Source organism: Camelina sativa, chromosome 17 (genome assembly GCF_030686135.1).
Source record: "Camelina sativa cultivar CO46 ecotype springtype chromosome 17, ASM3068613v1".
In the NCBI taxonomy this organism is placed as follows: domain Eukaryota; kingdom Viridiplantae; phylum Streptophyta; class Magnoliopsida; order Brassicales; family Brassicaceae; genus Camelina; species Camelina sativa.
In genome coordinates this window covers 39,091,002-39,107,986 of record NC_141896.1, presented here as the reverse complement: position 1 = coordinate 39,107,986, position 16,985 = coordinate 39,091,002, and the positions used below count along the sequence as shown (strand labels likewise).

Genomic DNA, 16,985 nt, shown 5'->3' with positions numbered 1-16,985 from the left:
AAAACCTTTGATTATAATTTCCTTTATGTAAACTTTTTGTTTTTATCTTCGCAATCAAGTGCAACAACACCATGTTTTGTAAACATTCATAAGTAAAGTTACTATCCAAGATGCTTTTTGGTTTAAATACTACACAAATATAGTTTTTGATCAACACTATTAACTTCGTCGTAGGACCATAGAAAGCGAACATTCTGCAAAATTTATGGGATCATTGGGATATTTTTCAAGTATACAAATTGAAGAAAAACAAAGAACATTATCTTGACAACATTAAAAATAGCCATGTGCCTTTCTAACAAGTGGCATGATCTCCATCTATATCTCTTGGGGGACTTAAAACCGACAAGGGACACAAACACCTACATTGGGCTTCCGAAAACACATGATTCCCGGGTTATCTGATTTTTTTTTTTTTTAACACAAGATAAAATGAACATGCTTACCAAAGAACTATACCAGTCTTGATTTTGCAATGCCTTTAGTTCAATTCAGGTGTTATATACTAATGAATCTCGGTTTATTGATATATGTAGATAACAAATATGTAAGCTTTGACAAACACAATCTTTATTTAATTAATAATAACTCAAATTTTAATTTCAAAGACTTAACATGAAAGGGAAACCAGTTGACGCTAACCATCCTCCACCACCAATAAACTGACCAGCTGTATATTGCTGAGCTTCTGTGACACTTGTAATTACTTTAAAGCCCTTCCACGTTACTCTATTCGCAGTTCCTGCCCCTGCTCCTCTATTCAAATACTCTCTATAAGTCAGAGTGTCCAACGCAAAACTCCCACTCCACTCAAGCCAACCTGCCGGTCGGATCACGTCGGATATAGCCGATTGCATTATCACCGTCCGTGAATATTCTTTCCAAGGACGACCAAGGTACGTCGGAAACGTTTCTTTTACGGCCAAAAGATCCGGCGAGCCACCAATCCGGCAATTCTGGATCACTATCCCCGTGTTTTGATTCGGATCGGACCGTCCTTGAGCCGTGACCATGTTTTTTTGGCCCGGATTTGGTCTACGTGCGTTTATATCACAGTCTTGTAACACAGCGGCTGCGTTTCCGAAGATGAAATCTACAGTTCCGATAATGTGACATTTCACAAAGAACTGACGGTTTGAGTGAACGTAGAGTGTGTCTTGGTAAGCTAACATGTCGCAATTGTAGAAAGCGGAAAAATCCGACCCGACTCGGAGTGCCACCGCTTGATGCTTCGACGGACCCGCCGTGTTTTGGAATGTGATGTCACGCGCTAGAAACCTCTCGCCGACGGCAGCTACAGTGAATGAAAAAAACAAAATTATTTAACCGTACGTGGATTTAGTTACAATGGTGTCTACGTCATCTTTTACCAGTGAAACGTTACACATCATTATATGATTTTGTCCATACGAACAAATGTCTCTTGTGTACGTGATACGTTTACGAAAAGTCATGGCACTATTATCGCAGTATGTAACATATAATTGAAAATATGGCCTGTCCAAAAACTAATATTAATCATTTGTTCTTTTCTTTTCTTCACACTCATATGCTTTATATTTGTATCTTTTTGCAATTTCATATCAGTATCCATTTTCATTAATAAAAAAATTTCAAAGAAGAATTGTATTTACTTACCAACAGTAGCGGAGTGGAAAGTGGTGCTTCCGTCGACGACATTTCTACTTGCGGTGATAATAGTTTTGCCTCGACCATCTCCCAAAAACATTATATTCTTCTTCTTCTTCGTCACTTCCACATTCTCTCTATAGACTCCTGCCTTTATATGTATCACAAACCTCTTGTTACTCTTCTCCGGCGCCGCAGCTACGGCCGCCACTATCGTCCTAAAGTCACCGCTTCCATCAGCTGCCACCGTAGCGTCTGCTTTGACCGTTGACCCTTGAAGAAGCCTTCTGTCTCCTACGGATAACCAATGTGGCCATCCTTCGCCGTCTAAGTCGCCGGTGATCTCCTTGAGCTTGCGGTTGGTGGGGGTGGAAGATTTATCTATTAGCTCGAACTTGGCTATGTCTGTGTCTGTCATGTTCTTGATCATTGCTAATGCGTTGCTACACATGTGTTCGACGTGTACCTGTTTCGATTACCATTCAATGATCAAGCTGTGTTACATATATTTTATATTTTCTTCCGAGTAAAAACAAATGTTTGTATACAAAGAGTTAGTGCTCTAAATATGGACCGACTAGTCACTACATTTGGTTTCCGAATAAAACGTATGTCAAAGATAAGTAATATTACAAAATATTATTAATCATTTGTGTTTTTTATGAATAAGCTGATAAATCATATGTGTTGAAAACCGAGTTAACACCAAAATTTGTGAAATGTTGAGCTTTTTTGTCATTTAAAATGTTGATATATAAAGCATAGTATATCTTTAAAAACCATGCATTTTATTTTCAGTCATCAAAATAAAATTACAAGAAGTAAAAAGCACAAGTTTGTACTCATAATTTGTTTTGAAGAAGAAATTGATATGCTTCTATTTGGAAATATATAACCGTACACTGGTATAATTTTTGTTTTTAAAATGTTTCAAAGATTTTTCAGATCTGAACAACTTTCCACTCGGATACTAAATTTGACTATAGGGATAAAGTAGCTAGATAACAAAACTTTCTAAGCATAAATTTGATAGTTTGTTCATAATTTTTCATTTTAATATCTGATCTAAACTTTTAAAAGAGTTAAACATTTACGTACCTGACCCTTCAGTAACGCTTTACGAACTTGCTTATCAGCGTTGTCGTAAGAGAAACCGTCAAGGCAAGTCCCTTGGTTAGTAATGGCTGAGCTGATTAGTGTTTTGAGATCATCTGCATGTTTCCTCAGAGATTTTTGCTTAGGGTACTGATGAAGATCCTCCACCGCCACATGGAGCTCATCTAACGTCTCGTCGATCGTCTCCAAACAATCATGAAGCGCCGTCACCTCACGCGCCGTCAAGCCTTTCCTCTTTGTGATCAGCTTCTTGACGGCGAAGTAGTTGTGTCTCACGGCTTTGGTAGTTAGGTTAAGCGACGCTTCGATGACGTCTTTCTGTGACGCCAGCTCTTTTCCTCCGGTGGCTGCCACGGCGGAGAAACATAGATCCGGGTAAAGAGTTGAGCTGCAAACGGATTTTAGAACGGCATGTGACGTTGAAGATAGAGTTGTGATTTCTTGGTTTTTGTTTTGGTTTGATTTTGTGGTGGCGACTCCGACTACGGTGGCAAATACTAGCAAGGCTACTGTGGCGGAGGAGAGAATGAGTTTCTTGTTGTTCTTGAAATCTGAGAATTTGGATATAAAATCTTTGATTGGTGCCATTGTTTTCAACAATGTTGTTTGTGAGGACATAGAAGATGGTGGAGTAGGGTTTTATATTGTTGAGTTTTAAGATGAAAAATTATACTATATTTTTGTCTTTGTAAATGTTTACTTGCTTGGCTGTATGTATTCATAATTTGAGTGATACATTTCAAACTTTCTTAGGCCCACTTTTGGTATCATATATATACTTTAATAAAAATAAATACCTGTTTATAATATTTTCAATTATGCTGATCATCACATTTATATAATAATTAATATTATTCAGATAATTTGGATTGTAAGTTTTTTTTTTTTTTTTTTTTTTGCATGAACATGCCATGCGTTATTTTGATTTCCGAGGAGGAAGAAGCGACCACTTTCATCCACGTTGAGACTCATATAATACATGAGACAACATAAGAAAAAGTATAAAACTAATTTTTTTTTTCAAATATATTTCATTGAAAACTGTCCATCATTTTAGTTGTATATGGATAGGATAACACACCGAAATCGATCTATATGAGATTATGAAACTTTGAATCATATCAAAATATTGTTGAAAACTGTCTATCATTAATAGGTTTTGGTATATCATGAATAAATGATGCTTTTTTTTCTTACACTTTCCTAACTCTAAATCAATTTATAACTATAGAATTAATGTTTTTGTTTGTCAACAACTATATCTTCAGAATATATATTCCTTCATCACATGCTATTCCGGAAATTTATGCTAGGAACATATAATATACTATGCTAGATTAGATGTAAGTATAACTGCAAACGACAAATATTCTTTAATAGGTGTTTTAATATAAAACAAGATTTGAAAAGTTATAAATGATAGTACTTCTTGGCTACAACTCATCTATTTTTGAACGACAGACATATTTTCAACGTAAGAACAAAAAAAATCTCTGATAGAAAAGCATGTATCGAATAAAAAGTGAATGTTGACAAACAAAACAAACGAAAGTGAATCAAATTTATATTCGCTGTTGGCGTCTACTAGGCTGCAGGACTGTCACGGGATCCATCTTCGTATTGGTACAATCGGAATCTTTATGTTGTTCGGATTTTGAGTGATTTTGGTTACTTCATTATTCATCCACAAAGATTTTTTACAAATTTCATACTACACAAGACTCTATACTAATTTATCATACAACTTATCTCCGTGGCTTTTAATTTTCATTTGTTTTTCCGGCTGTCTTGTACTTTTTTTTCTAACCGTAAGGAAGCAACAAAATCATTCAACAGCGACTTTTGGCCCAAAAGACCAGTGGTATGTTATAAGTCAAAATCATATATCTGTAGAAAATATGAAGAGTAGAAAATAGAAGATAAAATACTCCAAATCATATTTGATGCTTTGAAACATTGAAATCCATATCACACCATAGTCTGTTTCTGTTTTCTTTTTTTGTTTTAATATAATTTTTGTGGAAATAATTAAACGAACCCACGAGTATTAGTTAAAAAACAAGCGTAAATATATTAATTTTAATAAAGATTAGAGAAGAAGAGGATAATTTATCAATATCATGTTGGGGGTATTGAGAAAGGACCATGTGAACGTTGCCTGTTGGACACCCACATTTGGACAACGCCAGAAACATTCAGCTAAGCCTAAATTCAACTTAATTATTAGAGACGACGACATTTTTTTTTTCTTCTATAATCTAATTGATCAAAATTTCTATCTAGTTTCCTTTTACTTTATATTTATTGCAATCATACAAACTGTATTTAATTATATACATAATCAGTGAACTTGGTGGATGTTGGATCATGATCGATCAAAAATTAAAATTCTGATTTGCACTGTGAATTATTATAAACTTATTTTGTTAATTAATTATTGTTAACTTTAGGTGTTTAGTCAATGATTCTTTTTTTTCCTGCTTGTAAATCTTTCCTTAAATTTTTATATTATATCATAGAGTTATAAACAAAAATTAAAACGTTGTGATTCTGTTATGTTGATAGATAACCAATTATTTCGCCGAAAGATTATGGGGTGGCTGAATGCATTGACAAATTATCATCGTAATTATTTCCGCAATGTCATGAAATTATTAACATTTTTCAATTTGTTTTAAAACATTTGTTCGTTGTACGTGGAATTTTATAATCAGATATCGCCGTAAATCGCGCCTGGTTTACTTCCATAGAATTTAATTATTACTAGACAAATTGTGCATTTCATTCAATGGAAGGTCACGTATTTACTTCCAAGTGAGTTCGAATCCCTATCTGGTTAGTTTATTGTTGATTTCTTATTGAGAATAAAGGATGTTTTATTAAAAGTTTGTCCATCTATACTTTATATAGATAAGTTTGGTGAAATATGTTTTACAGAAATTTTTTAGCCAACTATACCCTTAATTTGCTTGTTTAAAAATTGTTCTTTCATCAAAAAGAATTACAAAAAAAAGGGTGGTCGGCACTAATATCTAATTATGTACATTAATGTCATAATTATTATTTGCGTTACAAACGACTACCACTAATAATTACTGTCGACACATGTTTGTAGTAGTAGTAGTATATATGGTTTTGTTTTTTTAATCTAACTAGGTGCTTCCCCATGCAACGCGTGGGTTGTAGTATAGTTGGCACTTTCTTGTTTTTTTGGTCTTTTTTGTTTTCTCTTTTGTATTATTTCGTTTTAATTAGGCATATACGGGCTTTGCCGTCACTTTTATTTATACACTATATGTTTATACCATTTCGTTCAGATATGTATAATTGTGGCGTTTATTTTTTATGAATTATGAAGAAGTTGTTTCTTGCTTTTGAGGATCCAATCTTATCATTGACTAATATTGTTTCCAATACATTTATTGTATTATAGATTTTCTAATTAACTGCTTACGTAAACCATTCATACGTTGATGTTGCAATAATAAGTTATTTTTTAAAAATATCTTCCGTGTAAGTGATTATGTTTGTATGCCCATGTTTTGGTCTAATATCAATAAGATCGTTTATGTTTTTCTTTAGTTGACTTTGAAACCAATATTGAGTTAAGCAAATAATAGGTCGAATTATGGTGTTAATAAGTAATATAAATTCTTATGTATATATATTGTATATATGTGACTATAAATTTAGCTAACTAAAAAAATATGTAATATTTAAATACAATCTTGAAAAAATATATATATATATATATATATATATATGTTTATTTGTGGGAGGAATGTATGAAATTATTGGATAGAAGTTATTTTTGAGTTAAATGACTTTTAATGTCTTTAAAGTGAGTGAAATATTAATAAATTTTTATATGTGTCTTGACTTTTTTTAAAAGGAATATCAAGTGTTTCCTTCCAAATTTGAAGTGATATAGTATTTTAGTTTTCTTATATGATTTTATGAACTTCAATGTAAAATTTTTTCAAAGTAATAAGTACACTCACTGATTGAATTATAAAATTTGGAGAAATGTTTATTTCGTTTAATCATCTGCTCTTTTAAATAAATTAAATAAGTATGTTGTTATTCCTACAAATAGAACAACATATATTATAGTTTAACCATGGAGTTAAGCAATGAAAATGGAACTTGTGATTGCAAGACAAAATGTTTATATGTTACACATTGATCGTTTAAAAATGAATAGGAACATCTAATTCTCAAATAAAGTTGATTGTTTTGTTAAAACCAACATATGTGAATTTAAATTTAACTATGCAAATTTTAAAAATAAATATGAATAGATTAGAAAGGCAAGAAATATAAAAGAAATATTTTTTATATAAATAAAATAAAAATTGGAAACAATGTTAAATATACATTAAAATATAGAATCAAACTCTTACAAGTTACAACACATATGAGATATAACAACATTTGATATTGGTAGGAGAGGAAGAGAGAATGTTTACTATAAGATGGTAATCCAAATTAGATAATGGAGATGAATCTTTAAAAAATAGAACAATGTAATATCTATATATATAATACTTTCTAAATTAAAATATAGAATCAAACTCTTACAACACATATGAGATATAACAACATTTGATATTGGTGGGAGAGGAAGAGAGAATGATTACTTATAAGATAATAATCCAAATTAGATAAAGGAGATAAATCTTTTAAAATAAGAACAATGTAAAATATATATCATGTAGTCTCTAAAATTAAAATTTAGCATTAACAATTTACAATGATATTTCTTTTTTTTTACAACCAATACAACAAAAATAAGAAATCAAAAATAACAAAAAAAATGAAAAATGATTTGAGATATTGTAGAAGAGAATGAGAGAATGTGAAAATGAGATAGTAAAAGAATGTCAATATGAGAGAATGATAGATTGAGAGAATGCTTATTTATATGATAAGAAATGATGGAAGTTACATTTAGAACTATGGAGTTACAATAGTAATTTATTGTGTTTGAATAAAATTGAGTGGTAGAATATGATTAATTCATAATTTATTTTATTTTCAGTTATAATTTTATTTTAATGTGTGAGTTAAATGTATTGTGTTTATTGGATCTTAAATATTGTTTAAAGCAATTAGAAAGCAAAAAAAAAAAAAAATTAGAAAACATTAAATGAAAATCAACCAATAAGGAGAGACCAAAACCATACTTTTATATATATGATATATTGCTTTAAACTTTGAAATGAGAAATATATTATAAACAATAATTTTACATGAAAAATATATTAATTTAGCCAACCAAAATATGAATATAAGTTTAGCCAGCCAAAATAAATAAATAATATGAAATTTAACCAAAAATAATTTCTCTTGAAAGATAATAAGTTAGTAGGAGGAATGAATTAATGTACAATTATTAGATAGGAGTTACATTTGAGTTAAATGGAGTTACATGTCTTTAATTATAAATAAATATTTTAATTTTTTATAACCTAAAATAAAAGGAATACCAAGTGGCTGAATCAAAATTCACATGATTTGGTTGTTTGTTGATATAAACTCAACAGTTACACATAATATTTCAAAATAAAAAATATTACTTTTTAAGTGACAAACTAAATTAGTTTTCTTATAAAATTATATGAATTCTTCAATCTTAATAATTTTTAAAAATCCCATGGATAACTTATATTTTTTTGGTTTTCACTCATCAATTTAATTTATAGTGCTAGATTTCATACTAGTGGTTACATCTTTAGAGAATTTAGTGAAATGATATTTTTAAAATGATATTTTATTTTTATATTTAAGTTCCAGTTAAAGATGTTTTGTTTTTTGGATCATTTTTTATTTTGATTAAAGACACAAAAAACCAATTGTTTAATTATGTTCTTTTTGTTTTCAAAAACCTCAAATCATAATAAAAAATATATATATTATATTGATCTCTGCAGATTTAACAATTGGATCACAAAACAAAATAGTCTTTATAAATGGATAAATAGATAATTATATTGATCTTTAAATATTATATTGATCTTTATAAATTATTAAAAATGATACATGAATATGTGAGATAACCAGAGACATAATAGATAATTACATATGGATCATTTCAACTTTATGATCTTATTGTGTGGTGAATATTGTAAGGAAGTATGAAAATAATGACTTATAAGATGTTAATATAAAATAGAAAATGGAGATAAACATTTTAAAAGATTAAAATAAATATATAAGATATACATATCATACAAACTCTAAAACTAAGCTTTTACAATGATATGTGATTTGATTTTTTATAACCCATACAAACAATAAAAAAAAATACAAAACAAAACAAAACAAAACAAAAAAGAGATTTGAGAATAGTGGAAGAAGATGGAGAATGAAAGAGTGATAGACTAAGAGAATAAGATAATGAGTATTTATAGGAAGAGAAATGATGAAAAATTACATTTAGAAAAATTAGAGTTACAATTCTAATTTATTGTTTTGTTTTAATACAATTGATTAATACAACTTAGTGGAGAAATAAAGTTAATGCATAATTTATAGGGAAAAGCTATAAAGATTTCAGTTTTATATTATGTGAGTTAAATGTGAAAATTAATTGTTTTAAATTTATGTTTTAATATAAATTTTTTTTTTGTTAAAATTGCATTGCCAAGTGGACCAATAAGGAGAGACTGAAACTCTACTTTTATATATATGATTTTATCTCTAAAATTTTCGATTTCAATTAAACGTACGTTTTGGATTGTAATAGTCTTTTTGACAATCGTCTTTCATTCACTTAAACATCATCAATACAAAATAAATTGATTTAAAAGAATATTTTTTCTTCAATTTGTCCCATTATGCATTCTACGCCAAATTTGCCACTATGCCTAAATTACCCTTTAAAAAAATAAAACTAACTTTTAAGCAATTTTAAAAGTTCAATCACCTAAAAACAAATTCTACAAATAAGAAAGAGGTTGTAATAAGGTGTTTTTGATAAAAATTTGGTGTTTTAACATTGAAAAAAAATTATTCTGCAACATTTAGAATACATGTTCTACTAATTGTATATATTGTGAAGATATTAGATTATAAATTCTACATACTGTACATGTTCTAAAAAATGTAGATTACAAATTCTTCGCACTCTACTTGTTCTGAAAACTTTAGAAAAAATATATCTTCTAAAACTTTTAGAAGTCGGATTTTGTATGTCTTCTACAGAAATTAGAATACATATTCTACACATAACTCTATATTCTACAAATTTTAGAATTTGTTTTCTTCACTTTATACATATTCTACTAAAGTCAGAATATGAAATCTACATTTTATCATGTGTCCTGCGAAAATTAGAACACTAATTCTACACTTTCCTCTATGTTCTTCATAATTTAGAAAGTATATTCTACACTATGTTAGACAAGGAAACTGAATCTGAAATTTAAGGAAACAAAATATTTACGTAATCCCGAAATTATGCTAATCATATATATTCTTAAGATTACGTTCTAACATGTTTAGAAAACGTGTTCTGAAAACATTAAACACCAATTTTAATCGACTTTGTTCAAGGTTTTTCAACATTTTCCAACCTAAATTTCATTCAAGAGTTCATTTTGCAGTATGTTGCAAATCTATCTAACATGTGGTGTATGGAGATGTATCGGCCAAAATGAATGGAGATTTATTGTTGATGAAGAAAAACGTGGGAGACTTTTTACTTTTCAAGCCAATTCAACTCTTGAAGAGCTAAAGATGATGGTTTTGGAAGACTATGAAATACAGCAAAATATGGTTGATGTGGAATTTAGTTATTTACCCTTTGATCTCAGTGTTGATTCTCCTCTGGTTGTTATGATGAATGATGGTCAAGTGAAAAATTTTGTTGCTTATTGGAGAATGAAGAATAACATACGGTTGTGTGTGACGTTTAAAGCCACGGTGAATGATAGAAGCAATATTGATCTGAATAAGGAACCAAACGATTCAAGTTGACGATCTTCTGTGTGAAAAGCTGCCAAAATTTGTGAACAAAGCAAAACCGAATGATTCTAACTTCATAAATTCTAAGGACGCTGAAGTTGGTGCTAGATCTATGATGGTTGATTCTATGGTAAAGAAGGGACAATATTTCAAAAGCAAGGAAGCTTTACAGGCAAGTTTAGAAATTTTTGCGATGAAGCATAACTTCGATTACAGAGTTACTAAATCTGGTACAAGATTTTGGTGTATACGCTGTATTGATAATGTTTGCAAATGGCGTGTTCGTGCTGAGTGCTTCGAAGAGTCTACGTGTTGGAAAATCAACAAGTATGTGGGTAGCCATACTTGTGCTCCTTCAAGGAAAACGAAATTTGGTAGAACACCTTCAGCAAGAACAATCGGGAATCTCATCAAACATAATTATGAAGGTGTCAAGGAGGGACCTAAACCCAATGACATCATTAATATTATGCGTACGGAGAATGGATGTGAGCTAACTTATTCCTCTTATTAACGAAGTAAGAGGAATCCCAGAGAAAAGTTTTGCTAAGATACCTAACTACTTGCACATGCTAAAAGAGGCGAATCCTGGTACGCATACAAATTATGATATTGATTGTGATGGTAGATTCAAGTATCTATTCATTTCATTTGGTCAATCAATAAGAGGGTTCTACAAGAAAATTCGGAAGGTCATTGTAGTTGACGGAACATTTTTAAAGAACAAGTACAAAGGAGTTCTACTAGTTGCTACATCCATAGATGGTAACTCTAATTTGTATCCAATTGCATTTGGGATTGCTGATTCTGAGAATGATGCTTCATGGGAGTTGTTTTTAATGCAGCTTAAGGTTGTTATTGCGGATGACAAAGATTTAGCTTTTGTGTCAGATCGACATATATCTATTGGTAAAATGATTGGAAAAATCTATCCGTTGGCTAAACATGGTATTTGCATCCACCACTTGATAGGTAATGTGGTAACAAATTATAAAGGAAGAGGTGTGGCTGGTCGTCTTGCAAAAGCGTCAAAAGCTTATAGAGTTGCTGAGTTTGATAAACATTTTGTGGAAATTTGCAATATCAGTCCGGCGATTGGAGGTTATCTACAGGAGGCTGATGTGAAAAAATGGGCTAGATGTCATTTTCCTGGATATAGATATGACATAAACACCAACAACCCTGCTGAATCAATAAATTCAGCTTTGAGATCACCAAGAGAGTATCCAATAATTCCTTTGTTAGATAGCATTAAAGAAATGTTAACCGCTGGTTTTATGAGCGTAGGGCATTAAGTGAGCAGCAGAACGACCCTTTAACCATTGAGGTGGAGCAGAAGATTTCTAGAAGAATAGAGAAGGGTGAAAAGTTTAAAGCTTATCCTATTTCTCAATTCATATTACAAATTAAAGGTAAAGGAGTAGATTTTATTGTTGATTTGGAGAAGAGGACTTGTTCATGTGGAAAGTTCGACATAGGAAAACTTCCTTGTAGACATGCCATAAAAGCATGTTTTAGTATTGGGAAAAGTCTGTACCCATACGCTGATGATGTGTTCACTACTGCTGCATGGAGATCATTGTACGAGGAAAACATTAATCCTATAGGTGTTCCTGAAGATGAATGGTGTGTTCCCGAAACTGTTGGTGATGTAAAAATTGTACCACCTGAGACAAGAAGAGGAGCTGGTAGAAGAAGAAAAAGAAGATACGAATCAGTGGAAGACAAGATAAGATCGTCACAAGGAGCAAAGAGGCGTAAGTGTGGCCGTTGTGGTAAAGAAGGCCACAATAGATCGACATGTGAAAACACGATCTAATAATAGGTTTGTTCAGCAACTTTTACACATCATTTCAAATACATGTTTTAGTTTCTTTAATTTAACAATGAATATATATATTTTTTTTCATCTCAGGCTGGTCTTGTTAGCTTACATGGAGGTTTAGATGCATGACATGTAATCTTCTTCGTCATTATTTAGAGTTCACATTATTGGATTTCACGTTAAATCAATTTTCTTATGATTTTTAATTTTGAATTGCTTATGTTTCAAATACATGTTATTGGATTTCTTATGTTTTTTAATCTTCAATTGCTTATGTTTCAAATACACGTTATTGGATTTCTTATGTTTTTTTCATATGTTTATTGTCAATGTTATTGGATTGTGTGAATTTTAGAAGCATGACACCCCAAGTTATAGAAGGCGTGTTTGAAATATTTGTGTGTGCCTCGATGGTGTTGAAAAGCTAAATAAGATAACATACATAAAAAACATGAGCTAAAAGACGTGAATTACAACCAAATAAATAAAGAAATGATAATGCCAATAAGCACAAGATGAAACAATAAAAATCGTAGCACAATTAAAATTTTAACTAAGGTCTACAATATGAGGTGACACAGATGGAGGCTCATACTTCGCCATTCGCTCAATGAACACAGGGTCAGATGCTGCTTCCCACAAGTCAACTGCAATCTTCGTACGAGCTTCTTTAATGTTGTCATCGTTTATCAAACTCATATCCAGATTATGCATATGACACTCTATGTATTTAAGTGCATACACTCCACAATCACAACATGACTTATTAAGATTTGGTGGCACTGAAGCAAAAATGATAGAATATAAAAGCATTTGTTTTATCTAAAGAAGGGACAATATTTCAAAAGCATTTGTTTAGAAGCAAGGAAGCATGGTAAATTTGATATATTGGCTCATACTCTGAAATATTGTCCCTTCTTTACCATAGCATTTGCCTGTAAATGCTTCCTTGCTTTTGCCGACCTTTTTTAAAAAAAAGTAAGTTCTAAATCTTAAATTTGATATATTGGCTTATCTAAAACAAATGCTCAAGTAAGTAAATAGTTTTAAAATTTTTAAAAGAAGTACTACCTCATTAGATTTATTTATGCCAATGAAAATAATACATAATTATTATTAAGACTGAAGTTGTCAATTGTTGATTTTTTACTGCAAAGTAACGAACATATTGAATGTATTGCCGTCGGTGATACATGTTCAGAATTTCGTGAAAAATGGGAACAACATGTTGCAAGTCCTTCCTATGCCAGTGAACCAGTATTGTGTCTGCTTATGTTTTGGAGAATATCTGTCTTTGAAGGTATTAAGCAATATAAAAGCATTTGTTTTAGATAAGCCAATATATCAAATTTAAGATTTGGAACTTACTTTTTTTTTAAAAAGGTCGGCATTGTCTAATGTCTCAAATAAGATGTTCTAAACTTTTACTTGGTAATGAAGCAAGATCGTTCACTACAGATCCGGCACTGTAAGTTCATAAATTTCCTATACTATGACGGAATATTAATTTGGAGTCATTACTATAAGATGTTTTAGCTCTTATGTTCCTTTATCTTCTGCAGTCTTTGTTTTCATGATACATCAGACGATGAAGATTACAACGGCTCAGAAGAAGATGAAAGTGATTCTAATGATTCGATGTAATGTTAAGATTTGTTATTATTCGAATAAGTTCAGCTGTTTGTTGTTTTAATCTTGAACCTATATTTTCGCGTATTATGCCAAAAACTTTTATCGAATCTTTAATTTATGTTCAAATATATATTTTAAACAATTTATGCATAATATCAAATTTTAAAGATACTTTTGACAGAGTATCTTTCATGAATGACAGATGCATGCCCTTTAAAATTTAATTTAAACATAATTGTCTAAAAAACTAAGACCAAAGCATACCATTTATAAAACAGTAAGATTTCGATTCTCATAGTTAAGATTTTTTATTTTCCCTACCAAAATGATTACATCAAGTTAAAATTCCCAAAGATGGTATATGAATATTAACGAAAGATATCAGATAATATATGCGGTAATTAAATATTATGCAATATAATTATTTAATTTTAATTACCAAATAGTCGTAATTCTTGATATATTAACAACGTCTAGCATATTAACTACTATAAAAAATTTAAAGATCATAGGTGTTTTCAAAATATATCAAGAGAATAAATTTAACACTGCAATTTGGCCATTATCCTCATCGTTATTTTTTTGCTGCATGTAACATATCACAAATCATAAGATTTCTATGAAATTAGGATATATAAATTCATATTGAAGAAAACCGTTTTGTTATTGTTATCAACAATGTTATATGAAATTAAATAATTGTTATCTGTATCATAATGTCTATATATAAACTACTATGAGGACTGTTACAAATTTCTTTAGTGAAATCGCTTTTCTAAGACCAAGAAATGACGATATTGATAAGATAAATTAGTTTCAAAAATGTTTTTTGCAAATGAATATTTTTGCTGTATCATAAAATGTATTTTTTAATTATATAAACGCTTAGACCATTGTAAAATTAAATTAACATCAAATATATCGACTATAAAAAATACTATAAATCTGTAATTATAATCATAATTATACATATTAAAATTATAAATATTAAAAACAAAAAAGGACACTAAAACGATTAAGACGCAACGCTATGTTTAATCGTGACTGTTTGTATTCTTACAAATCCAAAATCCCATTTTCGTCTTCGATAACAGTGATGGAAGAGTAAGAAACCCTAATTTGGAAAAATCATGAGAATCGATTACATTTCTGATCTTCACCGAAGAAGAACGAACTGGTGTATTCACGCTAAAGTCTTGAATTCTTGGCATGTTACTGAGTTCTTCAGAAAACGTGTTCTTCTTCTTGTGGATATGAAGGTTAGAGCAGTTAATCGAAAATCGGAGTTTGAAGGACTTGAGAATCACAAGGCTATGTAAGTTTTTAATGTTCATAAATATCAAGTGGTGTATCCCAAATCTAACTTATGGATGTGTTTTCTAATTTTTAAGTTTGGAATTTGCTGGACGTTATTACATTAAGCACATAATGCATCATGAAGGGTAAACTGGAGGAGTATAAGCTGAAGGCACGTTAGTTAACAAACTTTTTGTATATGCTAACTTATAATTATTTTTAAAGTTTGTATGATCAAGTACTACAAACCCTTTTATGGGTTGCTTTCTAAATTTTCTTAATGGTCTAAACGAAATTATAAATTATTTTGACCCAAATTCTACCTAATTTAAATTAACCACATAATATGGATCGGGCTCATTAAATTTTTCCCATTTTGCAAATGGGATTAAAAATTATTTTAACAAGATAATATATATAGAAGATTTTATTAAATACTCTTTTTAATTGTCCATTTAGAAATATGAGATTAAAAATTTAAAATACAAAATTAATTACAATTTTGAACATATTTTAAAATAACACAAATCTTATTTGAAAATAAGATATTTATTTGACATTTTTTTTTATTTAATTCTTGTCTGCACAAGCGTGCGGGTAACTCTCCTAGTCTCTTATATTTTAAAGAACTAGTAATTTACTAAAGTATTTTTATTTTTAAAAATTATCTTTTAATATTTCTAAATTATGAGTGTATGTTGGGTCGAAATAAGTGATTAACCCTTACACTAGTATTTTTGTATTATATAAGCACAAAAATTTGCTACAAAAAAAAGTTAATACCAAATAATAGATACAAACGGTTACAAATTAGTGATAAAATTTAAGATAATAGATATTGTAGTTAATTGGTTACTAAGTGTAACTATATAATGACAAAATACTAACAAAATAATTTTGTAGCAAAAATGCTACACATTTAGCGACACAAAATATCGTAACACTGTGATACTGATACGTACACAACATTAAACGTAACAAATTCGTAGCAAAAATATGTGATCAAATTTAGCTACAAAAGAAATCCTAAATTTCCACCAGATTTTTGACAATTTGTGACAAAATTTTGATAAAAAGTTAAAATTGTCAGTAATTGGTCAAAACTTTTAGACCAGTTAGTTTTGTTGAAATATGGTCAATTATTTTGGTCGAAAATTCGTCAAACGTGGTTGACCATTTTATTCACCACATAATTACTAAACCTAGATCTGCTTTGAGACGCCGACTTACCAATACAAGAACAAAAGAACAACGACGCCTATTAAACGCAATAAGTATAGCAATGGATACAGTCATACAGATTAATTTGTCACAACTGTATAGCAAATTTGCAACGAAGACTTACGATGGAAAAATTTGCGACGATGTTATAGTTACTAAATTTATTTGTAACTAAATTGTAACAATTATTTTCTTGCAACAAAATATTTATTATACCTACAAAATATATAGTAACTATGCATGTCAACATTTGTAGTGAAATTACTAGCCTTATTAACGGACTCTATTAAGTGGGGAA

General features: G+C 29.9%; 1 protein-coding gene and 1 pseudogene across 1 annotated transcript; one reads left to right on the top strand and one right to left on the bottom strand.

The window, feature by feature from the left end:
• Positions 1-503: 503 nt before the first annotated feature.
• On the bottom strand, positions 504-3,479 carry LOC104758734 (pectinesterase 2). The gene is made up of 3 exons (XM_010481659.3): positions 2,728-3,479; positions 1,639-2,095; positions 504-1,294 (listed from the first exon to the last, which is right to left on the bottom strand). Exons 1-3 carry the CDS (start codon positions 3,361-3,363, stop codon positions 603-605), a joined length of 1,785 nt encoding a protein of 594 aa, XP_010479961.1. The 5' UTR covers positions 3,364-3,479; the 3' UTR covers positions 504-602.
• Positions 3,480-10,353: 6,874 nt separating this feature from the next.
• Positions 10,354-12,607, top strand: LOC147924899 (uncharacterized; annotated as a pseudogene).
• The last annotated feature ends 4,378 nt before the right edge of the window (positions 12,608-16,985 follow it).